General features: G+C 37.9%; 1 protein-coding gene across 2 annotated transcripts; it reads left to right on the forward strand.

Moving 5' to 3' along the window:
* Positions 1-3,298: 3,298 nt before the first annotated feature.
* Positions 3,299-26,725, forward strand: IFI44 (interferon induced protein 44). 2 transcript variants are annotated; one of them, XM_055341418.1, is made up of 9 exons: positions 3,299-3,394; positions 3,640-4,139; positions 12,026-12,062; positions 13,030-13,225; positions 13,379-13,528; positions 16,382-16,553; positions 19,484-19,584; positions 21,193-21,370; positions 21,771-26,725. In XM_055341418.1, the coding sequence occupies exons 2-9, from the start codon at positions 3,650-3,652 to the stop codon at positions 21,779-21,781; spliced, it is 1,335 nt and encodes a 444-aa protein (XP_055197393.1). In that variant the 5' UTR covers positions 3,299-3,394; positions 3,640-3,649; the 3' UTR covers positions 21,782-26,725. The 2 variants fall into 2 exon arrangements, with proteins under 2 accessions (XP_055197393.1, XP_055197394.1); XM_055341419.1 differs by having other exon boundaries at positions 21,193-21,367.
* Positions 26,726-26,984: the final 259 nt, after the last annotated feature.

Below are 26,984 nucleotides of genomic sequence, written 5' to 3' on the forward strand. Positions count from 1 at the left end.
TGTACATACAGGTACAGTCCAGCCAAAGTCACTAAAATATGTATTAACAAAACAATGTGAAGGGACATTGTCGATAAAGCACAAACATAGTGGGAAGTAGAACATCACCTGAAGGGAAAGGGATGCTGGAGACAATTTAAGCATCAGTGCAAGAGACTTTGTGTGGTAGGTGGCTGGGTGGGTTGGCTTGTGGCATTAAAAAATGACTTTCTGAACCTAAGTGTGCCTGTTGACAGAGGAATGGATAAAGAATATTAAACACACACACACACACACACACACACACACACACACACACACTGGAATATTCTCCAGCCATGAAAAGAAGGAAATTCTGCTATTTGAGACAACATGGATGGACCTTACGGGCATTATGCTAAGGACAATAAGTCAGAGAAAGACAAATACTGCATGATCTCACTTATCATGTGAAATCTTAGAAAGCCAAACTCATAGAAACAGAGTAGAATGATGGTTGCCTGGGGCTGAGGGGTGAGGGGAATGGGGTCATGTCATTCGAAGGGTACAAATATCCAGTTATAAGCTGAGAATGTTCTGGGAATTTGATGTACAACACTGTGATTGTAGTCAACAATGAGATATTACATACCTGAAAGTTGCTAGGAGAGTAGGTCTTACATGTTCTCCCCACATGTACAAAAAAGGTAATTATTTGAGGTAATGGATGTGTTAACTAGCCTTATTGTGCTAACCATTTTGCAATATATACATGCATCAAATCATCTCATCGAATATCTTAAACTTACACAATTTTAATATGTCAATTATATCTTTTTGTTTGTTTGTTTTCCTGGGGATTTTTATTTATTTATTTGGTAATAAAATCCACTAGTTCTTGAGAAACACATGCAGTCTGAAAACAACTTTCTTGAGTCCTATTTATTGATTTATCTTTTAATTGTAATGAATGAATCTTGTTCACAGTTCCAAGTTGTCATTTAAATTCCAGTTAGTTAACATAGAGTGTGCTATGAATTTTAGGAGTAGGATTTAGTGATTCATCCCTTATATATACCACCCAGTCCTTGTTACAAGTGCCCTCCTCAATGCCCATCACCTGTTGAACCCATCTCCCTGCCTGCCTCCCCTCCAACAACCATCAGTTCTCTATGTCTAAAAGTCTGCTTGTATCAATTATATCTTAATAAAGCTGGGGGCGGGGAAAGTAAAGTAAAAGTGGCTGTTTCTGACAGAAGTTTGCGGCATGGTACAAATTCACCCAGCATCCACCTTAATAATATACCAAGATGGTATTACGGTGAGTGGTGTGTAAGCCTGTCTTTTTTAGAAAGCTAAATTTAAAGATTACATGTTGCTTTTTCATAAAAAAAATGCAAGTCCACATTGAATACAACAAAGTTGATTGAGAGACTCAGATAAACCCTCAGATGCTTCAGATACCAGCTGACGAGTAATCATCTTGAAGTGACAAAACTCAATCTGATGCTAAAGCAGCTATATTGATAACAAGGCTGATTGAAGTCTTCATGGTGCTCCTAAAAGTTGTGGGAATTTGGAAGTCCCCAGATCCCATCCCAAATGTGATGAATCTCTGGGCCGATTTAGAGAATAGTAGATGTAAGTAGATCTGATTTTTGCCATCAATCTGAACAAGATGGAAACTTGCATACTAGTTGCAAACCTTTGCAAAACCTTTTTCTGATGTTAGAGAAAATGCAGACTGCAGGGGCCGGCCAGACAAGAGATTTTAGGATTATGGTCAATATCCAGCTGCATGCCCCCTCCCCTTCCTTTCCCGGTACAGCTCACACAATGGATTTGAGCTCTTCCAGACTCCAGGACAGGAATGACAAGCATAAGCAAGACTGCAGGTAGAGACTGTAGGAATGGGAGTGGAGATGCAGAAGAATAACAAGCTATGTTAAATAATGGTGTGAAAATATAATTTTCAAAGTTTTTAAAACAATGGATTTCTTTTTTTCTTGAGAGAAAGAGAACATGCATGCACAGGCAGGGAGAAGGGGAAGGGGCAAAGAGAGAGTGAGAGAGAAAAAATCTTAAGTAGACTCCACACCCAGCATACAGCTCCATGCGGGACTCGATGTCACCACCCTGAGGTCATGACCTGCACCCAAATCAAGAGTTGGACACTTAACGGACTGAACTACTGAGGCATCCTCCAACACAGGTCCTTAGTGGGCCCTATCACACTTCTGAGCTCATGTGGGGAGTTGGTGTCTTCCAAAAGCTCAAGAGAAGGAGAGCTGGGAATATGACTTTCTGGAAGGTGCTTGTTCATTCAAATGCCATAACTTATGGGCATAATCATTGGATTATTGGTGTGTGTAGAGGGGTGTTAAGAGGGAGGTTCAAAGCTGTGTCTTAAATGCCAATTCTACAGGATCTCTTAAAAGAATATGGGCTAAGTACAGACTACCAAATGATCTCTTCGACCATCTCCATGTCTTGTATCTTTATTATTAAAGAGCTAAGCTTTTATTTTATTTTTTTTTAAGAGCTAAGCTTTTAAAATGTCCATTCCACTGATGATACAAGCGATTCGTCGAACATGAAGATCCCTGGCTTCCTTAGTGAACTGACAGCTGTTTGCCAGGCAATGTTAGACCCTCCTGCTTGAGCCTGAGTTCTTGAGACCTTCTGCAAAATGAAAAAGAGTCTCCTGCTTCTCTGAGTCAGGGAACAGTGGGAACTGAGCATGGAAGGTGTCCAGATGGTGGTGACATTGTCCTCAACACTTGCTGATCTCCAAAAGCCTTACGTATTGCCTTAGTGTTCTCTGTGTGAGACTGATGCTCCTCTGTCACAGCTAGTCAGAAGTCTCCACGGTTCTTGGCTGAAATAAATCTCAAGAAAGTTGTTTTCAGACTGCATGTCTTACTCAAGAACTAGTGGATTTTAATACCAAATAGATAAATAAAAATCCCCAGGAAAACAAACAAACAACAACAAACAGCACAGGAAACAGTGGACTCTGATGAGAGGAAGTTGATAGCAGAAAAGTGGACACTTTGAGGCCTGTGTCCTGGAGCAGGAATAGACAGCACTTTTTGGTATTTCAACATAGAGAAATTGATTGAATTTCTCTTTCCAAAAAGTCACTTAAAAATCTAGTGAGCTGTTAGGTTTTCTTCTGACTTCAATTCTTTGACTTTCCTAATATTTTTATTTGACTTGACTGTGTATGTTGAACTGGGCCTCTTTGTGCTCCCTCACAGAAGGAAGGTGGCACCCGGCCAAGTGGGCTGGGCCTTTCTGAGTTTCATTTTCCTTTTCTCAGAGTCCCTGAAGCCTGGAGGTTGCTGAAGAATTTTCTTTCTATCTTGTGTCTGCTTAGCTGTCAGGACAGAGCAGCTATACTCGGCTTCAGTCCCTGTACAGATTCTACAAACAGGTAAATGACTTGCTGCTTTTCACTATTCCTAGCCACTTGCAAATAGAAGTCTTCTTTTTTGAATTGAAAAAAATAATTTAGAATGAAAAGCTAGTTAAAGATTTTTTCTTGCTATTTGATCATCCTTCATTTCTTCATCTTATGTGTAATGTAGAGTAAATAAGAGGCACAAATGTAAGCTTTGTGACAGTATGTGTTACCTGTTTTTCAATATTTAATGGAAAATATGTTTGATTTTCTACTAGATTGAGAAGTATGGCAGTGACAACTTGTTTGACAGAGATGCAACAAAAGAAGCTGCAAAGTTGTTTTGGAGGAAAACGGTTTACCCTTCTCTATAAAGCAAGTGTCCATGATTTCTCTGGATATAATGTGTACAAGAGATGCAATAACCAAGGGCCTACTGTGATGGTGATTTATAGTGCACATGATATTTTTGGGGCATATATAAAAGACAGTTACCAGGAATATGGTGACAAAATTCCCATTGTCCTATTTGCCTTTCAAAAGAATGAAATTTCAGAATGCGAAATAGGTGCATATTCACCATCTACATTTCTCTGTCTGTACAAGGAAGATAATTGTTTAGAATTCCTCTTAAATCTGGATGGAAAAAAAGTGACTATGACATTAGATACAATTAAGAAACTTCAACTGAAAGTTCAAGTTTCAAATGAGGGACATCAAAAGCATGAAAAAGATAAAATTATTTCCATTAAGGAATGTGAAGTTTTTCGATGTGAAGGTAGGTTTAATCAGATAACCTTATATAGAGTTTTCTCCTGAATGTTTGGGGGATTTTGACTCATCTCTTTAAGAAAGAATCTCCTTATCACTGGGTGACCCAGACTGAAACTTGGCCACACATTGTTTGCTGAGATCCAAGCATGGCCAAAAGTAGCATTTACAGTTTTCTGGAGTGTGTTTGTGTGGGAGAAGGAGTAAGGGAGGATGAGGAAAGGTAGAAGGAGAAGGGAGAGAAAGAGAGAGAGACAGCAAACCTAAAGATTGTTAGATTCTCTTGAAACCAAAGCTTGAACTCCTCTTGATTGGTACTAGATCCAGCGGTTTCCCATTGTATCCATTATATCAAAAGATCAAAATTAAGTTACTTATTTTTCTGCTAAAGGACATTGTTTCCAGTATTTTCTTTTATAAATAATGCTTTTGTAATGTATTTATGAATATAATTGTACACAAAAATGCTTTTTTAATAGTAACTTCATGGAAGTAGGATTGTTGTTTAAGAATTATTTACATTCACACTTTGATAGATACCTCTCAAAAGCTTTTATACTATCCCCAAGAGTGTTATAGAAATGCCTATTTCCCTATCTTCTTGCCACTAGTTGGTAATATCAAATGTTAGAATATTTGCAATCTGATAGTCAAAGGATTGTTTCTCATTTTCTTCCGTGCTTATTCCTGATTACTAGCAAGTCTATAGGTAGTGGCTATTTATATTTCTTCTCTGAAATAGTTATTAATGTCTATCCATTTAAAAGAAGGGACCCTGGGAATGATAATCCTTGAGTATTTTCATGTTCCAAACTAATGGTTTGTGGTCTTTATACTTGAATGATCATCAGAGTATATAATTTTTGGGGAGGGGCGATTTTGTAATGTTTCCACACTATCGATGTTGCTGTGGAAAACCTAGGGCCAGACTTACTTGCTTTTATTGTTTCCCTTTGGATGATTTGATCTTTCTTCCTGGCTGCCCCAAACGTTTAAAATGTTTTCTTGTTGATCTTTGGTAAATTTACCTGGCTATGTCATGATGTTGACAATCATGGATCAGTTAAGAAAACTTTATATTGAAGTATAACACGTAGGGACGCCTGGGTGGCTCAGCGGTTGAACATCTGCCTTTGGCTCAGGGTGTCATCCCAGGGTCACGGGATCAAGTCCCACATCTGGCTCCCTGCAAGGAGCCTGCTTCTCCCTCTGCCTGTGTCTCTGCCTCTCTCTGTGTGTCTCTCATGAATAAAAAAATAAAATCTAAAAAAAAAAAAGTATAACCCATAAACAGAGAAGTGCACAACTGATAAATGTATCAACTGACAAACTTTTGTAAATTAGACACACTAATACAGCCACTAGTGAGATGAAGAAATAGATTATTATCGTTTCAAAAGACTCCTTGCTGATTCTTTCAGCTTATTACCAACCCAAGTTAATTGTTGCTTTGGCTTGTGTCAACATTAATTACTTCTTGTTTTTGAATTCTATATAAATGGAATCATATCAAAATATGTACTCTTTTCTGCTTGGCTTCTTATGTTCAATATTATGTTTGGGGGACTGAGCTAAACCAGGGATTGGTTTATAAAATAAGACCTCTACAAATCAGATATCTTACCCAGTATTAGGTTTGGGTAATAATTTCAGGGATAAAGGCAATCAGAAATCTCAGAGAAGGCAGAAAGGGTGCAAGAATATTCTGTGTGTCTCCTAGTCCTTGCTTTGCTTATTAGACATATGTTTCTGTATAAAAACAACAAGCAGAGTTGTTTTATGAAGTTTATGGGCCACTTTACATATTGAAGAGTGATTATGTAATGGAACCTTTATATGTCAGTGCTATGGACTGACTGTGCCACCCCCCCCCCAAACTCATATGTTCACTGAATATGACTATACTTGGAGATGGGGCCTTGAAAGAAGTAATTAAGGTTAAGTGAGGTCATAAGAGTGGGACCTTAATTCAAGACGACAAGCATTCATATAAGAAGGGACACCGGAGAGCTTACTCTCCGCCCATGAACATATAAGAAGTGGTCATGGGAGAGCACCATGAGATGGCTGCCCCCTACAAAACAAGAGAAGAGGCCTCAGGATGAAATTTACCTTACTGCACAGTGTTCTTGGACTTCTCAGCTTCCAGAACTGTGAGAAATACATTTCTGTTGTCCTACTTCATGGTTTGTATGGCATCTTGAGCAGACTAAGGCGGTCAGCTTACATGACAGTTCCTGCTGAAGATGTGCTCATGAATCCATAGGATCCGTATTTATTTATCCTAAGTAATCCTTAGCCAGGAACATCCTGTTAAGGACATTCAAGAGATAAGTATATTCCTTGCAGGAGATATCATTAGTCTGTTTACCGAGAGATAAGATTCGTAGCATATTTGCAAAGGAATCAGGTTGAGTCACTTTTCTTTTTTTCCCCTGAGAGTGTTATTTGGTAAACTGAGCAAATGTATCTCAGGACAGCTGTTTAACTCCCTGCCTCCCTACTGATTCATCCATATTAGTGTTGTAGTCATTTGTTCCTTTTCATTTCCATATACTTTGCCAGTGTAATGATTCCATCATCTTTCTTTCTTTCTTTCTTTTTCTTTCTTTCTTTCTTTCTTTCTTTCTTTCTTTCTTTCTTTCTTTCTTTCTTCTTTCTCTTTCTTCTTCTCTCTCTCTCTCTCTCTTTTTTTTTTTTTTTAGGTAGGCTCCATGCCCAGTGTGGAGCCCAACTCCAGGCTTGAACTCAGGACCTGTGCTGAGATCAAGTCAGGCACTTAACTGACAGAGCCACTCAGGAGCCTCTCTTTTTGTTTTCTTTTGTTTTTTTTTTTTGTTTTTTTGTTTTTTTTTAATAAAATTGCTGTTGGTAGACATTTGAGTTTTCTAGTTGGGGGGTACTACAAATAATACTGCTATAAGCATTCTTGTACATGTGTTTTAGTTCATATTCTTTAAAGAATATAAATATAAACTTTCTGGGTCATCAGATTTGTGTGTGTTCAGCTTCAGTGGATTCTGACAAAGTTTTACAACATAGTCCTACCAATTTCCACTGTTGCAAGCAGTATATTAGAGTTTCCGTCATGTCTGAATTTTTCCCAACACTTTTTGTTATAATATGTAGCCATTTTGGCATGTGAGTTGTGGCATGACATTTTGTGGATCTGGTTTTCTTTGATTAGACTAGTCAGTAATTTATTTGGCAGTTTAAACCAATTACTATATTAATTTATCCTTTCTTCAATGTATAAAATTTATCTTGTGTTTTTGTTAATTCCTTCTTATATTTCTAAGGTTTGTTTCAATATTCTTTTCTGTTTCTATTTTCTATTTTCAAAAATTCCCTTCTTTCTTGTTATTAACAAAGTGTACTTTATCACAAGGTTGATATAGTATTTATATTATTATTTCCTATATGTTTACAATTTTGATTTTTAATTTCCTTTTGGATGTTAAAGTTAAGAAAGTGCTTTGTAACATCCCAAGAGGTTGCTTTTCTCTTGTTTACACTTACACTTTTTTTTGTTTTATTATAGTCATTGTATGTAGTCTTCAATATTTTTACTTTCTGTAATTTAAAGAGATTTTCTGGAAAGATATGGATAGCCATATTTTTAAATGTTTCACATAGTATTCTTCTTTTGTAGTATAGAGAATTGCCAGCATCACTATACCTGACCCTTTCAGTTTCTTTTTTAAAGATTTTATTTATTTATTTATTTATTTATTTATTTATTTATTTGAGAGAGAGAGAGAGAGAGAGAGAGAAAGCATGAGTAAGGGGAGGAGGGGGAGAGAGAATCTGCAGCAGACTCTACACTGAGGGTGGAGCCCAATGTGGTGCATGGAGCCTGACCTGGGCTTGGTCCCACTACTGGGAGATCATGACCTGAGCAGAAATCAAGATTTGGTCACTCAACCCACTGAGCCAACTAGGTGCCTTTTCTTTTCTTTTTTTTTCTTTTTTTGCCTTTTCAATTTTAAATCAACCACAAAAGAGTGTCTCTTCACAGAAAATAAATAATTCTGTGCCTGAGTCTCATTGTTCACATAAAGTCCTCAGCCCTTCCCTGAACACTCACTATACTCTGATGCAGTAGGGATGAGTTCTACATTCTCTCTGGAGCCAAGAAGAAAATCAAATGTATTGGAAGTTCCAGGAAATCCAATTGCAGATAGCAGGGTTTTTTTTTTTTTTATAAATTAATTTTTATTGGTGTTCAATTTACCCACATACAGAATAACACCCAGTGCTCATCCCGTCAAGTGTACCCCTCAGTGCCCATCACCCATTCACCCCCACCCCCCGCCCTCCTCCCCCTCCACCACCCCTAGTTCATTTCCCAGAGTTAGAAGTCTTTATGTTCTGTCTCCCTTTCTGATATTTCTCACACATTTCTTCTCCCTTCCCTTATATTCCCTTTCACTATTATTCATATTCCCCAAATGAATGAGAACATACACTGTTTGTCCTTCTCCGGTTACTGTGGCCAAGTTCAAAAAGGGTGTTGCCTGAGTTCTCCTCTGGGATTTTGATGGAATCTTGTCTCACATTTAGATCTTTCATCTATTTTGAGTTTATCTTTGTGTATGGTGCAAGAGAGTGGTCCAGTTTCATTCTTCTGCATGTGGATGTCCAATTTTCCCAGCACCATTTATTGAAGAGACTGTGTTTCTTCCAGTGGATCGTCTTTCCTCCTTTATTGTATATTAGTTGAGCATAAAGTTCAGGGTCCACTTCTGGGTTCTCTGTTCTGTTCCATTGATCTATATGTCTGTTTTTGTGCCAGTACCACACTGTCTTGATGAACACAGCTTTGTAGTACAACCTGAAATCTGGCATTGTGATGCCCCCAGATATGGTTTTCTTTTTTTAAAATTCCCCTGGCTGTTTGGGGTCTTTTCTGATTCCACACAAATCTTAAAATAATTTGTTCTAAGTCTCTGAAGAAAGTCCATGGTATTTTGATAGGGATTGCATTAAACGTGTAAATTGCCCTGGGTAACATTGACATTTTCACAATATTAATTCTGCCAATCCATGAGCATGGAATATTTTTCCATCTCTTTGTGTCTTCCTCAATTTCTTTCAGAAGTGTTCTATAGTTTTTAGGGTATATTTTGAGAACCATTTGAATGGTAAATGGTTCTCCAACCTTTTATTTTCAGGTTGTAGGTGTCCTTCTGTCTAAAATGAGTCTCTTGTAGACAGCAAATAGATGGGTCCTGCTTTTTTATCCAGTCTGAAACCCTGTGCCTTTTGATGGGGTCATTAAGCCCGTTCACGTTCAGAGTTACTATTGACAGATATGAGTTTAGTGTCATCATGATATCTATTTAGTCCCTGTTTTTGTGGATTGTTCCACTGAACTTCTTCTTAAAGGGGAGTTTTAAGAGTCCCCCTTAAAATTTCTTGCAGAGCTGGTTTGGAGGTCACATATTCTTTCAGTTCCTGCCTGTCTTGGAAGCTCTTTATCTCTCCTTCCATTTTGAATGAGAGCCTTGCTGGAGAAAGTATTCTTGGTTGCATGTTCTTCTCATTTAGGACCCTGAATATATCCTGCCAGCCCTTTCTGGCCTGCCACGTCTCTGTGGAGAGGTCTGCTGTTACCCTAATATTCCTCCCCATGAAAGTCAGGGACCTCTTGTCTCTTGCTGCTTTAAGGATCTTCTCTTTATCTTTGGAATTTGCAAGCTTCACTATTAGATGTCGAGGTGTTGAACGGTTTTTATTGATTTTAGGGGGGATCTCTCTATTTCCTGGATCTGAATGCCTGTTTCCCTTCCAAGATTGGGAAAGTTTTCAGCTAGGATTTGTTCAAATACATATTCTGGCCCTCTGTCCCTTTCGGCGCCCTCGGGAACCCCAATTAAACGTAGGTTTTTCTTCCTTAGACTGTCATTTATTTCCCTTAATCTGTCTTCATGGTCCTTTAATTGTTTATCTCTTTTTTCCTCAGTTTCCCTCTTTGCCATTAACTTGTCTTCTATGTCACTCACTCGTTCTTCCACCTCGTGAACCCTCGTCGTTAGGACTTCTAGTTTGGATTGCATCTCATTCAATTGATTTTTAATTTCTGCCTGATTGGATCTAAATTCTGCAGTCATGAAGTCTTGTGAGTCCTTAATGCTTTTTTCTAGAGCCACCAGTAGCTGTAGAATGGTGCTTCTGAATTGGCTTTCTGACATTGAAGTGTAATCCAGATTTTGTAACTCTGTGGGAGAGAGGGCTGTTTCTGATTCTTTCTTTTGAGGTGAGGTTTTCCTTCTAGTCATTTTGCTCAGTGCAGAGTGGCCAAAAACAAGTTGTGTTGGAACACGGGGGAGTATCACTGGTCCGTCCAGCTGGTCTTCTGGGGGAGGGGCCTGTTGCGCTGATTTTCAGGTGTTAGCACTTGGGGGAGCTGCTCTGCCCCTGCCTGCTGCAGGGCTCAGCGGGGGTTGTTTACCCCGTGGGGCCCCAGGAGGATCAGCCGCAGTTGCTATGGCAACTCTGGAAGCCTGGATTCAGCCTCCGCAGGAACTACGGGGCTCAGGGCTCTCGGTTCTCCGTCTGCAGGGCCTGGAGTCTCCGGGGCGGGGCCGCTGATCTGCTCAGCTCGGGGCAGGAGCGTCCTCGCTGTCCTGGGCCCTCCCGGCCTCTGCCTGTCCCGGGGGAGGCCGGATCCTGGGCTGTGTCCCGGCGCCCTGTGCTCCGGGGCCTGCGCTGGTGGATTCGCGCTCCCGCCCCGCAGCCCCCTCCGCGGAGCCGCCGCCCGAGCCCCTCCGAGCTGCTCCGGTCGGTCCCTCCGTGCGCGCTGCAGCCCTTAGGGAGCTCGGCGCACTCTCCCGGGGCGCAGGTGCCTGTTAGTGTCCCCGGGAGCCCGAGGGCATCCCCGCCCTCCTGGGTCCTGCTCCAACTCCCTGCGAGCCCCTTTCCGCCCGCCCGGGAAGGTTGGTGCAGCTCCTGCTCCTCCCGGGACGGGGCTCTCCTGTCCTGGGGACACTCACCCCGGCCTCAGCCCGGCTCCTCGCGGGGCCCCTCCCCCTCGGAGGCCTTTTGTTCCTTTATTTCTCTTTCCCCGTCTTCCTACCTTGATAGAAGCGCGAACTCCTCTCACTGTAGCCTTCCAGCTGGTCTCTCTTTACATCTCAGGCCGAATTCGTAGATTTTCAGGATGGTTTGAAGGTTATCTAGGTAATTTGGTGGGGACAGGCGATTTGGGGACCCTGCTCTTCCGCCGTCTTGCCCCTCCCCCCCAGGGTTTTTTTTTTTTTAAGATTTTATTTATTTATTCATAAGAGAGGCAGAGACACAAGCAGAGGGAGAAGCAGGCTCCATGCAGGGAGCCAGATGTGGGATTTGATCCCGGGTCTCCAGGATTATGCCCTGGGCAGAAGGCAGATGCTAAACCACTGAGCCACCCAGGCATCCCACAGATAGTAGGTTTTGGAGAAACATTGGTACCTATGGGGTTTTTTTTTTTTGTTTGTGTGTCTCTGTACATTATCCCTTTCAGACCTCTTGGATTATGGAGAGTAGCTATCTTTAACTATTCTCAGTCTTTCTTTGGCCTGTCCCTGCCTTTATGCCTTGCTTCTCTGATTCAGAAAGGACCTCAGTTCTCATTTCCCGTGTTGGAGCAAGCCACACACTACCACTGAGTAATTGGATGAGAAGAGATCTGTGGACCATCTAATCTTACAGTGCCCACCTTGCCTCTAGCTCTAGACTCTCCAAAAAGATGTTAAGGAGGTTTGCCAGAATTTTCTCCACTTGCTTTCATTATACTGTGCTGTTCTTATGGAAAAGCTATTTTTGTATTTTTCCCTCATGAAGGCATTGACATTCAGTTAGCCAGTCATTCAACAACTGGTAATTTGCATTTTTCTTTGATTATTCCCCTAGACTTACTGGACAAAAGAAACATGGAAGAGATTACTCAGTAAGTCAATGTTTTGAATGTTTTTTTATTCTGCTCATTATCTTAGACTTATTCTATTATAGGTTCTGTCAAATTGGCAGCATAGATTATAACAGATAGCTTGTGGATCATTAAGAATAAACTATAATTATAATTATAAAGCTGTTTGTGATAATACCAATGTTAAAACAGAAAGAACACCAAGTAGAGGGAAAGCCTTCCTAATGTTTTTATATACTTGAAGGAAAACCATTATTTGGCTGTATGCCTACATTATATCTTAGGCTTCTTGCAGTTACAGTTTCAACTACTTTAGGGAATTACTTTGGAAGGGCTGGCTGGTAGGTGGAGAATGCTTATATGAACTTCAAGAATATGTTAGAAATTACCTACTTCCATAAACTTCAAAAGTCACATATTATGTTGTGCTTTTTGAAGTTTATTACTGATAAGTTATCTTCATACTTAACACAGTTCATATTTATTACTAGGTTTATATGATCTGCTTGCTTAAACCTGGTAGATTTTATGTCTGATTGGATTTAGTTTATAAATGTTATTTTTATTTTTTCCTCTTCTTTTTTTTTAAATGTTTTTTTTAATTTTTTTTATTTATTTATGATAGTCACACAGAGAGAGAGAGAGAGAGAGAGAGAGAGAGAGAGAGGCAGAGACACAGGCAGAGGGAGAAGCAGGCTCCATGCACCGGGAGCCCGACGTGGGATTCGATCCCGGGTCTCCAGGATCGCGCCCTGGGCCAAAGGCAGGCGCCAAACTGCTGCGCCACCCAGGGATCCCTATTTTTTCTTCTTTTATAGTAGGATTTGAAGTAGGATAATTTCGTGTCCTTTTAACAGGAAAGCAAATTGCTACTCAAAAATAAAAAAAAAAGCAATATATAAGAAAAGAAAATGAATCCTAGGAAAATTTATGATAAGTTCTTGTGATCTACCCTCAGTCAACTGTTAAAATTGTCTTGTTTCAACAGGCTCCACAAGAGCTTATTGTTTGACATAAAATCCTATAGACCATATAGAGACCTGGTTCACCAAATACGGATTCTGCTCTTGGGTCCAACTGGAGCTGGGAAGTCTAGCTTTTTCAACTCAGTTAAGTCTGTTTTCCGAGGCCATGTAACACACCAGGCTCTGGTGGGCTCTGATGCAGCCGGGGTGTCTGACAAGGTATGTCCATTCAAGGTCACTCAGTCTTTACTTCTTTGTTGGAGTTAATTAGGGTTGAAAAGTCTTTTGCTGGTTGACTTCATTACGTGAAGACTTTACCTCAATTTGCAATTTAAAAAATGTACCTTAACACTGCCTTTTTCTCCTCTGTAGTACAGGGTATATTCCATTAAGGATGCGGGGCATAACAACTCCCTGCCATTTATTCTGTGTGACTCAATGGGCCTGGGTGAGGAGGACAAAGGGCCGTGCATGGATGACATAGTCTACATCTTAAAAGGCCACATTTCTGACAGATACCAGGTATGATTGAACTAATTATTGAAAAATTATAACTGATATTTAAAATGTTTATTTTTGCTCACTATAGACAACGGCAGATGCTAGTCTAATTTAATGTATTATGATTTATTTTCTTGAACTATACTTGTTCAAGATCATTTGTTCCTTTGTGATACTTTATTCTACAAAGAATTAAAACATCCAAAGACTCTTTTGTCAAAGCTGCCATAACAACTCTGAATGTTGTTGCATATTCAATTGCCTTTGGCTATGTGAAACAGAAATCCAAATACAGCAATTTACTCACAAAGGTAATTTTCCTTCCGTAACAGGAAGTCTGAAGGTAGGCAGCTTTGGGCCAGTGTGAAAGCTCTCTGAGGTCATCAATTTCAAAGGTCAATCTGACTTTCTCTTACTGAGACCCTCAGTATGGGGTGCTTTGTGTCCTCCTAAAATTCACATGCCAAAGCCCTAATCCCCAATGTGATGGCATTACATCACATTGTAGGGGACCTTTTTTTTTTTTTTTTTTTTTTTTTTTGAGTTGGGACCTTTGAAAGGTGATTAGGTCACAGGGTAAATCCCTCATGAATGGGAAGAAGTGGTATAAATCTTTCTCTCTGCCATATGAGGACACAGCAAGGAGATGCCAAATCTGCTAGCACCTTGATCTTGGACTTTCTAGCCCCCAGAACTGTGAGAGGTAATTTTTGTCCTGTAAGACACCAAATATGGTCATTTGTTATAACAGCTCAAGCAGACTAAGACATGTGGCTTTCATCCTTATGCTCTCAGATGTCCTATGCGAGAGGAGGGGGGAGATTAAAGAGAAAGCCACTTTAGTCTGTCATATTTTTTAAAACTTTCTAGTCCTTTTCATAAACATTTAGATTTTGAATTAGTCATTAATTTATCTAGGTCCAAATGAATAGTCAATTGTGCCAACATTTTTCATCGAATGTCTTTGCATCTTTTACATACCAAATGTAGGGATTGGTTTTCATATTCTCTAGTTTGTTCTTTTGTTGTATTTATCAATCACTTTATGATATTCTTTTTATTACCATATCATTTAATTGTTTTTTAAAAGATTTTATTTATTTATTAATGAGAGATGCAGAGAGAGAGGCAGAGACATAGGGAGAGGTAGAAGCAGGCTCCATGCAGGGAGCCAGATGTCAGACTTGATCCCAGGATCCCAGGATCACACTCTGAGCCAAAGGCAGCCACTCAACCGCTGAGCCACCCAGGTGTCCCTATTTAATTGTTTTAATTACCATAGTAATCAACTATGTCTTTATACCTCACTGGACATGTCATATTCATTACTTATTTCTTGCATCTGTTTTTCTTAACATTTTCACAATATACTTTTCCAATTGAGCTTATTTGTATTTTATTTGATTGTTTGTGTTTGATTTGTTGGTGTTTTGATTAAAATTACATTAAAATTTTATATTGAAAGTTTATTTACATCTTTGCATATCCAGTGTTTTTATCCAGAAACACAGCGTGTTTTATTTTTCTATTCATGCAATGGCTTTTCATTCTTTAGTATAGCATTATCTTATAGAGGCAAAGTTTATTTTTAAATATTCTTTTTAAAAAAAACAAATTTATTATGGAGAATTTCAAACCAATGCAAAAGTAGACAAGACAATTTAACAAATTCCCATTTACTCAGCTTCAACAATTTTTGATTCACAGCCCATCATCTGTGTCTATCCACTTTCTCCTCTCCTGTATTATTTGGAATCAAATTTAATACATTGTAACATTTTTAAAAAAAGATTTATTTATTTATTCATGAGATACACAGACTGAGAGAGAGGAGAGAGAGAGAGAGAGAGAGAGAGACCTAGGCAGACAGAGAAGCAGGCTCCTCGTAGGGAGTCCAATGAGGGACTTGATTCTGGATCCCTGGATCACTACCTGAGCCAGAGGCAGGCTCCCAACCACTGAGGCACCCAGGCATCCCTACATCATAGCATTTAATCCATAAATCATAGCAAGTACACCAAAACTATGGTCACAAATACTGAACACACCCTTAGTAGTCAACTAACATTTACCCAAACCATATGCAATTAGTTTTGGCATACTGAAATGTAGTCTAAAGTCAACTTTACAAACTGGGGCATAGTCAAAGAATCCATTTTATTTCTCTGCCCCTTCAAATACATTTTTTTCAAAAAAAAAAAAACCAAATACATTTTTTTCCTTTTTAAAAATAAGCAACCATATAAAAATGTATGGTTTACTTTCCTTTTTTACTGTATAAGAAAATACTTACAGATTTGTGGTTCTTCTCTTTTTTGGGAAGTCATGAAATACTATTATATATATATTATTATATATATATATATATATATAATTATATATATATAATTGATATATTAGAGTCTTGCTACTACAAATAGCCCTGAAGTTAATAGGTTTGTACCTACATCATTTTGTATTTTTGCTAGTATACCTGTGACAGATTCCCAGCAGAGGGATTGCTAGTTTGAGAGTATATGCATCTCGTTTTGAACCACTTTCTGCTCTTGCATTCTGTGTGATGATGCCGGATTTCTTTCTGAATGTTCTCACCTCCACCTTCGCCCACACTGCTTCTATCTAGAACACTTTCTACCGTATGCTCGTTCCCTTTATCAGACTAACTCCCCCTACTTTGTAGCTCCCGGATTACGTGTCCCATTCTTGCAGAAGCTTTACTTGCCTGTGTGAACGGGCTGCTTGCTACTTACATAGACTGTCTTCCCTATTGGATTGCTAGCTTCATAATATCAGAGACTTGTATACTGCCTCATACATAGTATATGCTCATAAATATCCATGGAATTAATATGTTGATTTATGTTTACCTTACAGTTTAATTCCATGAAAGCAATCACACCAGGTCATAGTAACTATATTGAAAACCCATTGCTAAAGGACAGAATTCATTGTGCGGTGTTTGTGTTCAATATCAACTCTGTTGAACACCTCTCTTATGAGATGATGGCAAAGATCAAAAAAATTCGAAGGGAGTTGATAAAGTGTGGTGAGTCTCATTCCACTTTGCTATTAAGAGTAATTGATTAGACTATATTATAGAATGGTTTTAGAACAGGATGAGAAGCTTAAGAAATTGGGCATGTGAATCTTCTCTGTCCCATCAGTGTGGTTCAATCAAATCAAGCGCTTGATAGCTGTATGATTCTATGTGAGTGACTTAAACTCTCTATGGTCTCAATTTCCTAATCTATAAAATTAGTATAATAATAGCACCTACCTCAGAGATTTATTATAAGGATTAAACAAATCATTATATTTGAAGAGTTTAGCACAGTCCTCACTACCTGCTATCACTATATCCTAGCATGAATTTATTTACCAAAACTTCTAGCTTTTCCCTTGGACCTTAAATGATTAGAAATGGAAAACAATATATCAGTAAGAAAAGGTGACAGGGAGGTAAGATGTTAGGTAGGGAGTGGTAGTATAAAGGCTTAGGAGAAGGTAAACAGGATCAGGGAATTAGAAAAGCCCCATATTGGCTTTTCTTGGCTTTATTATCCATTCTGTCTGGGAAAGAGCCAGTTTATCACAATCTTGATTAAGTTAGAAGCATGAAATGATTTACTTGCTCATTGAAGTTTGAAACCTTGCAAGGGAGGTGTGCAGAAAGCATTGTGACAGAGAGCAGTTTATTTGTGATGCTTTGACAATGCTATTTCCTCCTTCTTCTCCCCCATCTTGTTTATGAGATCTCTTTTCTCTAGTCTCCATAAAAACAATTGTTGGGATAGGACATAAGACCAGTCAACAATATTGTAGCTCAGTTTTAGTTTATCTCTTCCAAGAGGTGGTTTTATTTGAAGCCTCATTTCTTTCTTTCTTTTTTTTTTAATAAATTAATTTTTATTGGTGTTCAATTTACCAACATACAGAATAACACCCAGTGCTCATCCCGTCAAGTGTCCCCCTCAGTGCCCGTCACCCATTCACCCCCACCCCCCGCCCTCCTCCCCTTCCACCACCCCTAGTTCGTTTCCCAGAGTTAGGAGTCTTTATGTTCTGTCTCCCTTTCTGGTATTTCCCACACATTTCTTCTCCCTTCCCTTATATTCCCTTTCACTATTATTCATATTCCCCAAATGAATGAGAACACACACTGTTTGTCCTTCTCCGATTGACTTACTTCACTCAGCATAATACCCTCCAGTTCCATCCACGTTGAAGCAAATGGTGGGTATTTGTTGTTTCTAATGGCTGAGTAATATTCCATTGTATACATAGACCACATCTTCTTTATCCATTCATCTTTCGATGGACACCGAGGCTCCTTCCACAGTTTGGCTATTGTGGACATGGCTGCTAGAAACATCAGGGTGCAGGTGTCCTGGCGTTTCATTGCATCTGAATCTTCGGGGTAAATCCCTAACAGTGCAATTGCTGGGTCATAGGGCAGGTGTATTTTTAACTCTTTGAGGAACCTCCACACAGTTTTCCAGAGTGGCTGCACCAGTTCACATTCCCACCAACAGTGCAGGAGGGTTTCCCTTTCTCCACATCCTCTCCAACATTTGTGGTTTCCTGCCTTGTTAATTTTCCCCATTCTCACTGGTGTGAGGTGGTATCTCATTGTGGTTTTGATTTGTATTTCCCTGATGGCAAGTGATGCGGAGCATTTTCTCATGTGCATGTTGGCCATGTCTATGTCTTCCTCTGTGAGATTTCTCTTCATGTCTTTTGCCCATTTCATGATTGGATTGTTTGTTTCTTTGCTGTTGAGTTTAATAAGTTCTTTATAGATCTTGGAAACTAGCCCTTTATCTGATAGGTTATTTGCAAATATCTTCTCCCATTCTGTAGGTTGTCTTTTAGTTTTGTTGACTGTATCCTTTGCTGTGCAAAAGCTTCTTATCTTGATGAAGTCCCAATAGTTCATTTTTGCTTTTGTTTCTTTTGCTTTCGTGGATGTATCTTGCAAGAAGTTACTGTGGCCAAGTTCAAAAAGGGTGTTGCCTTTGTTCTCCTCTAGGATTTTGATGGAATCTTGTCTCACATTTAGATCTTTCATCCATTTTGAGTTTATCTTTGTGTCTGGTGTAAGAGAGTGGTCTAGTTTCATTCTTCTGCATGTGGATATCCAGTTTTCCCAGCGCCATTTATTGAAGAGACTGTCTTTCTTCCAGTGGATAGTCTTTCCTCCTTTATCGAATATTAGTTGACCATAAAGTTCAGGGTCCACTTCTGGGTTCTCTATTCTGTTCCATTGATCTATGTGTCTGTTTTTGTGCCAGTACCACACTGTCTTGATGACCACAGCTTTGTAGTACAACCTGAAATTTGGCATTGTGATGCCCCCAGATATGGTTTTCTTTTTTAAAATTCCCCTGGCTATTCGGGGTCTTTTCTGATTCCACACAAATCTTAAAATAATTTGTTCCAACTCTCTGAAGAAAGTCCATGGTATTTTGTTAGGGATTGGATTAAATGTGTTAATTGCCCTGGGTAACATTGACATTTTCACAATATTAATTCTGCCAATCCATGAGCATGGAATATTTTTCCATCTCTTTGTGTCTTCCTCAATTTCTTTCAGAAGTGTTCTATAGTTTTTAGGATATAGATCCTTTACCTCTTTGCTTAGGTTTATTCCTAGGTATCTTATGCTTTTGGGTGCAATTGTAAATGGGATTGACTCCTTAATTTCTCTTTCTTCAGTCTCATTGTTAGTGTATAGAAATGCCATTGATTTCTGTGAAGCCTCATTTCTTACCATAGAAAGCAATGAAGGAAATTTCCTATGTCAAAGGAATTCCATGTACTAATGAGTAGTTGAAAGGGATATTTTTAGGGGAGTGGACCTTCCCAAATCTCTGAAATGACTCCATAGAAAGCATGTTTTATAATTGATAGCTGATTAACTGAAAAATACTGATGCTGTCTTTAAAGATCAAAGTGACATGTATCTGTTTGGTCTAGGTATAATACATGTGGTGTTGCTCACTCATGTGGATAGCTTGGATCTGATTACAAAAGGTGACTTCATAGACATATATAGATGTACACCTGTGAAGTTCAAGGTAATGAATGATGTTCCTTTTTGTAAACACATATTCTGGGATATGTCACTATAATCACCTGGTACTACTGTGTATAAAAATAAAATGGAAAAAAATAAAATGGACACCTACAGAACTTAAGAATTAAAACAATTGCTTGGATAATTCAGATTCGTGTCCCAAGATTTAAAAATTAAATATTTATTCATCTTTACACAGACACAGATCATTCCATTCATTATAATTTAATATAATTAGGTTCAATTCAACAAATGCTTGCTTATTTATTTATTTAGAAAGATTGTATTTGTTTATTCATGAGAGACACACAGAGAGAGGCAGAGACGTAGGCAGAGGGAGAAGCAGGCTTCCTGTGGGGAGCCCGATGGAGACCCTGGGGTTCATGACCTGAGCCGAAGGCAGACACTCAACCACTGAGCCACCCGGGTGCCCATCAACAAGTATTTATTGATTGCTTTTCATACTGAGTCAGAGTGATCATCTCTAACCAGATACACAGATAATTAAAACAATTTCTCTTCACTCAAAAGCTTAGAATTTTATCAATGGAGGTGAGGGGATGGGAGGTGGGATAGGAAAAAATCAACAGTATGAGTATGATAAATCTCATGAAGGGACTCAAAAGTGAAAGTTTAGAGAGGAAAATATTATGTTAGGGGAGATGGGGAAGATTTCATTCCTGGAGTGTCACTGGAAAATAGCTTTCAAAGAGGAGGAAAGTTTCAGGAGGTGAAGAGACAAAAAGAGGAAAAAAAAATTGGGTTATGAGGATGATATAAGTCAATACATCAGTGTATGAAAAGGCATGTGAGTGGGAAGCATGGAATCATTCAGTTTAGTGGAGGGCTGAATCCTTGTAGGAAGAGATAAAATTAAAAAGTTATATTTGCATGGGTGACTTGACTTAATTAGGTACATTACAGGGAGTCATAGCAATTTTTTCCTCTTCTTTTAAGTTTTTATTTAAATTCCAGTTAGTTAATATACTGTATAATATTGCTTTCAGGCTTACAATATAGTGATTCAACACTTCTATATATGACCCAGTGCTCATCACAAGTGTCCTCCTTCATTCCCATCACCTATTAAATCTACCATCTGTGAGATGGGTACCATCATTACCGCATTTTAAAGATGAGGAAACAAAAGCAAAGTGTTTTTGACAGTGACAAGAAATAACAGAGCCCCGTTTTGAACCCAGGTGGTGTCATTCCACAGAGAAATTAGTCTAAGCAAGAATTAAATATCATTATTAAACTAGTCTAATAAAAATTGACTAATCATGAGAATACTTATAGTAGGAAACGGGAAATTACAGACTCCAGCGTAAGAGTATTAAAAATGCTTCAATTTCAAAGTTATCTAATAGAACTATTAGTTATTTTTCATTTCTAATTCACGTGGAATCTGTTGTGTGTATTCTCGATGACAATTAATAGCGATACTGAAGATTGACTTGTGAAGCTCTTTAAGAAAGTATTTATGGGACCAGATCTCTATCCTCATTTCTCCAGCAGGTATACTATTGCCAAGCTCCTGCTTTTTGTCACTGCTTTCACAATATATATTGGCCTAAGATAAGTCTTTGTCACTGTTTCTGTTTTGCAGTTAGAGATGGTCCACAGAGAACTTGGATTTGCTCTTTCTGACATCTTGGTGGTTAGTAATTATACCTCAGAGTGGGAACTGGAACCCGTAAAGGACCTTCTGATTCTCTCTGCACTGAGACAGATGCTGTGGGCTGCAGATGACTTCTTAGAGGATTTGCCTCCTGAGAAAACAGGTAGTTGTATTTGGTGGTATAGACACTTGAAAGTGTCAGCTCTATGGCTACCCCCTGCTTGGATCTATTGTTCACCATGTTTCTCAAATTCTCTCGACAATACATGCTGCACCAGTTCAATCAAAGATCAGATAGAAGTTTCAATCTATACTAAAATCTTATTTTAGTTTGTAAGAAATCAGATTAGAATATGCTATCCTCTTTGTTCTCTCTCACTTGCAAGCGATGAAGAAACCCTCAAACTACTACTGATCCTACCATCTTGGTTTCTTTCCTTCATAGAGCATGCACTTCCAAAGTCGAGGTTGGTTGGTTTAGACCCCCAGTAACCCAACGTTCCCCTTCCTTCTGGTTTCTTTTCCCTAAATAATCCAGTAATAATATTTTGTTTCTCTTTTCACAGAGAAAAAGTAGTCAAAGAAGGAAATAAATATGTGACTCCTTCACATACTAATAATTTTAATCTCATCATAGAAGAGCAAAAACTGAGAAATAAGAAAACAGGAAAAATAGAAGTAGCTGAAACGGAAGGGGCATATTTTATGTATATCTGGAATGAAGATGCATATGCGAAATTGTAATACCTGCAAATAACTAGGAACAATGGGCTTTACAGCTATTAATAGTGAAAAAAAATGATTATAGTTTCTTTTGGATTTATGTTCTGTATCTGTGAAAAATGAAGGTTTCTTCTTACAAAACCTGTTACCTTAAGTGTGTGTGTGCTTTTAGCAAAGTTTATTTTAATATAACTTGTCAGCATATTTTGATCTTCACCCACGTCATCTTCATTTTGCCTTCTTGTTTTATTTCTAAAGCATTTGATCTTCTCTTTGGGTCTCCAGTCAATGTTGTATTCTTTAACCTAAAGCCATGTTTTTGTTTGTTTAATATCTAAACCCTTTTCCTGGATGTGACAATTAATATTGATAAGAATTCTAGAGAATTAAAACTGACTAGAGTTTGATTTTCTACCAGTTACGACTATTTTAGTTACAAGTGAAAAGACTCAACCTGAATTATACGAATAAAAAATAAACCATAGAAAAGGCTGGGATTGAACAGAACTGCCTCAGATAGTTGTATCTGTAGATTCAAAATCTATCCTCTCTTTCTCTCTCTTGCAGACATGCTCTCACACCCACACCCACCCACACCCACACACACAGACTCTCTGGTTCCTTCTTTGTGTCTATTGCTGTCATTTTCTCAGGCTAGCATTCTTGATAAATCTTAAGCCATCTGAACCCAAGCTTCAAGTTGACATTCATTCAGTCCCAGGACCCAAAAAGGAAGAAGGCTTTTCTTTTCCAGTTTCATTACGAAATATTCCAAAAAAGGACTGCAATTGATCTAGTTTGAATCATATGCTGAGCCTATAGGAACAATCACTTTATCTCCAGAAGAGGGAGAAATATAATCATCCTACCTTGAGTCATACTTGCCCAGGAAGAGTGATTTGTTATTAGAAGCAGGGAGTTAATCACGGACATGGCCGCTGTTGTATTAACTCAGCTGGAGACGCACCTCAATAAGTATCTCACAGATTCAGAACATTTTGTATCTAGTTTCTCACTTAAATTATAAAGAAAGTCTTATCAATAGGTCTAAAATTGTTAACAGTTACTTTAAAAAAGCTATTTATTAATATATATGCATAAAAAGTACAGAGTTCATGGCTCAGTACATTTTGATAGACTTAACCCATGAAACTAGAACTCAGGTAAGAAACAGAACATTCTAGAATATCCTAGAAGTCCCCCATCTAGCCACCTAGGATATCCACTACTCTGGCTGCTAATTGCATAGATTGGTCTTGTCTCTTTTATCACTTACATAACATCATGCACTATGTACTCTTTTGGATCTGACTTCTTTCATGAGATTGTATATTTGTTTGATTCCTATTATTGTACATAAGTAAAGATAATTTAATCTTATCTCTCATGTTATTGTGATGTTAATGGGCAGTTCTAATACTTTCCTTATAGGTCAACATGCATGTTGTGTTAAGCATTTTTCTGATTTATAACTACATAGAAATAAACCATATGACTTTGGGTCTTTCCAGTTTTGTATGATAATAAATATTCCATAATGGGAACATACTATATTTCAGTTTGTAAATATACCTTGGAAATGAGAAGTAGCATCATGAATAAGTTGATATTATCCTAAAATTTATGGAGTCAAACATAGTCAAGATGTTCTTAAAGAATGAAGTGGGAAACCAGGTATAAAGAGACATATTAAGAAATGTAAGTTGACTTTGGTGCATTAATAAATTAATGGAACAGAATGGAGAGCCCGGAAACAGACTCAAACACGTCTGGACATTTGTCCTATGATAAGGTTAGCATTGCAGATGGATGGAAAAACAACAGACAGTTCATAAATGGACTAGTCAATTGGTTTGGGGAAAAATAACAGTGAATCCTTCACATTATACACAAAAGTCTACTTTAGGTGAACTAAGTACCTATGTGCTAAAGGGCATTGAGAAGATAAAATAGAAGCGTACTTTTATAATGGGGGTAATAAAATATTTCTTATGTCATATTTATTAAACAAGATACAAAAAGCTTAATCTCAAAAGAGATTGAAAATTCAACTACACTGAAATCAGTAACTTTTATATTCAACAAATCCCATTAAGATAGTGAAAAGACACCGCAAAATGTGGAAAAACATATGACTAGCAAAGAACTAATAAAAGGATGTACAAAGTAATCCTACAGGTCTAGAAGAAAACTAAAACATAACAGAAAATGAACCAAAGACTTGAGAAGGAGCTCTAAAGAAAAAGGAAATTCAAATATCCAGTACAGAAGAAATGTGTTCTATATCATTAGTAATAATTTAAAAATCCAAACTAAAATAATCTGATTCTTTTTTTATGTTTATTGAGATTTAGTTGACATATAAAGTATGCATATTTAAGGTGTAAAATTGAGTGATTTTTGACATATGAATATACCGTAAAACGATCTTGACAATCCAGGTAGCAAATATTTCTATCCCTCCCTCCAAAAATATTTACTTGGGGCCTTCATAATCCATTCTCTTTACTCCACCTCTTGTTCTGATCCTCAGACGATCGCTGGTCTGTACTCTGTCACTGTAAGTTACTTTTCATTTTTTAGAATTTATATACATGAAATTGTACAAAATATACCCTTTTGTGTCTGTCTTCTTTTATTCAGTGTGTTTTGAGATTCAACCCTATTGTTGCATGTAACAATAGTTCTTTCTTTTTTTTGAGTGGTATTTCATGGTGTGAATATACCACATTTCTTTATCCATTCATCTGTTAACAGACTTTTGGATGTTTGTGGTAAAGTTCAAGATACACAGACAGACCTGATGAGCTAGCAATTTGACTCTCAGTTATGTATGTTAGGGATACTTTTATATGTGCACCTGAATACATGTATAAGAATTTTTGTAGTAGCATTGTTCATCATAGTCCCAATTGGAAACAAGCCACATACCCATCAATAGTAGAAAAGATAACTAATTGTGCTATATTATATAAAGTACTTCATTTCATATAGCAAAGAAAATTAAAGAATTATATATACAATAGCACAAATACTGCAAATATAATATTGACCAAAGGGTAAAGACATCAATGAATCTATACATTATGAATAGATTTGTATAAATCTCACAAAAATTCTAAATAAAAGAGAGGAAATGATGACCATAAAAAGATGGTGATTACCTTTCAAGGGTTTGGGGTTGTGAAGAGTCGGGGGCTCACCTAGCTGTTTTGCAGAAGCTAAAAATGTCCCATGTGTTGAACAGGGTGGTGATGAAATGGATATTTGCTTTATAATTATTTTTAAATTGTGTATTTGTCTTGTATGCACTTTCTGTATGTATTATATATTTTGTAATTAAAAAAGAAAGAAATGAGAAACGATATCATATACAAACATTAGAATTAGACAAAACTGAGTCTCTGCTACATCATATGTGATCTTTAAAAAGTCTCTCATTTCCCGATCTTACAGATGATGATAACACTTTATTCGTAGATATGTTGTAAGAACTAAGTTAGATAATATATACAAGTAGATTATCAGTGCAGGTGCTTAGAGACAGAAATTCAGGTGCTGATGGCCATTGCTAATCTTGTATAATGGCAAACCGATAAACAAAAGTTAGACTTGGATTTTGGTAGCTCATAAAAAAAAAAAGATGAAAGAGACCTAAAGTCAAATTATCAGAGTTTTCGATTTTGGTTGTTTGATATGCATCTTTTTTTTTTTAAATATACCTTTGGCTTCAAGAGCATATTGTATCTCAAATGCAAACTTTCTAACAGCATAGAGAAACATATTAAATGGCTTGGTCACGTCTGCCCCCTGCTGGCCCTACAAAGCGGGAAGGATGCTGACGGTTGAATTTGGAAGCTCACATAAAAACTAAGGTTTTTCTAATTTTTAAAAAAGCTATCACAACAGAAAAAATTTTAAATGTGTAATTTCGTAAAAGGTATGCAAACTTTACATTTTTTCCTGGTGTTAAAGCTGTGGTAGTATTTGGAAATGCTGTGTTCTGCATTCTCTAATATTTCTGGCGTTATATTAGACTTATTATTATGCACCTTTGCATTTTAAGCTAACAATAATGTGCCCCATGTTAGCATTTTTGTTAACCTGCAGAATAGAAAATTGAACGTACAATATTTAAGGCTTATGGTGACCAATGAACACACAAAATGAGTACTTTTGCCCCTTGCTTTTCATAAATGTGATCCTCAATTACATTACTTTTGGATGAAGTCTTGAACCCACTTATCCAGGAGTTAATTTGTATAGACAAATCACAGTTGTGGGGGAGCAGGAGAAACATTATACTTCAAGTACTGTGTTCTCTCAATTTTGATTTCTATTTGATTTAGGATTATTACTTATGAACCAAGAATTTGCAAATTAATTACTGTAGCAAATTGCTACCAAAGCATGAAAATACACCTTGTTTCCCTGCCAATGCTGCCTTTGTAGAGATTTACAGTGGATTCCTTTCCTTTCAGTTACAAAAGTATTGAGTCCAACCTTTCTTAGGATGGTTTTCCTAATCTGGACATATTTGATCTCAAACTGTAAAACAAGAGCTCAACTGCGTGACTTCCTCCTCTTCCCTCTTTTGTGCATTCTCCTGTCTTCATGGCTTTGTTCATATTTTGGGGGCAGTTACTTAATTTCCGTTTGCCTTGTTTTCTCATCTGGTAAATGGGGATACTTCACCTATGTCGATTATTTTGAGGATTAAATGAGAAAGTATATGTAAAGTACTTTTTGAAAAGTTTCTGAAACAGAGTAAGTGCTAAATAAATGCCTTTAACTATTATTCACTTTTTCCTGACCTTTTTTTTTTAAGATTTTATTTATTCATTCATGAGAGACACATAGAGTAAGACAGAGAGAGAGAGAGAGAGAGAGAGAGAGAGGCAGAGACATAGGCAGAGGGAGAAGCAGGCTCCATGAGGGATCCAACACGGGACTCCAGGATCAGGCCCTGCGCTGAAGGTGACGCTAAACCACTGAGCCACCCGGGCTGCCCTTCCTGACCTTCTGTAATATTTCTCCCCTTTCCCATCTACCACCTA

The sequence above is a fragment of the Nyctereutes procyonoides genome, unplaced genomic scaffold, assembly GCF_905146905.1.
Source record: "Nyctereutes procyonoides isolate TBG_1078 unplaced genomic scaffold, NYPRO_anot_genome, whole genome shotgun sequence".
In the NCBI taxonomy this organism is placed as follows: Eukaryota; Metazoa; Chordata; class Mammalia; order Carnivora; family Canidae; genus Nyctereutes; species Nyctereutes procyonoides.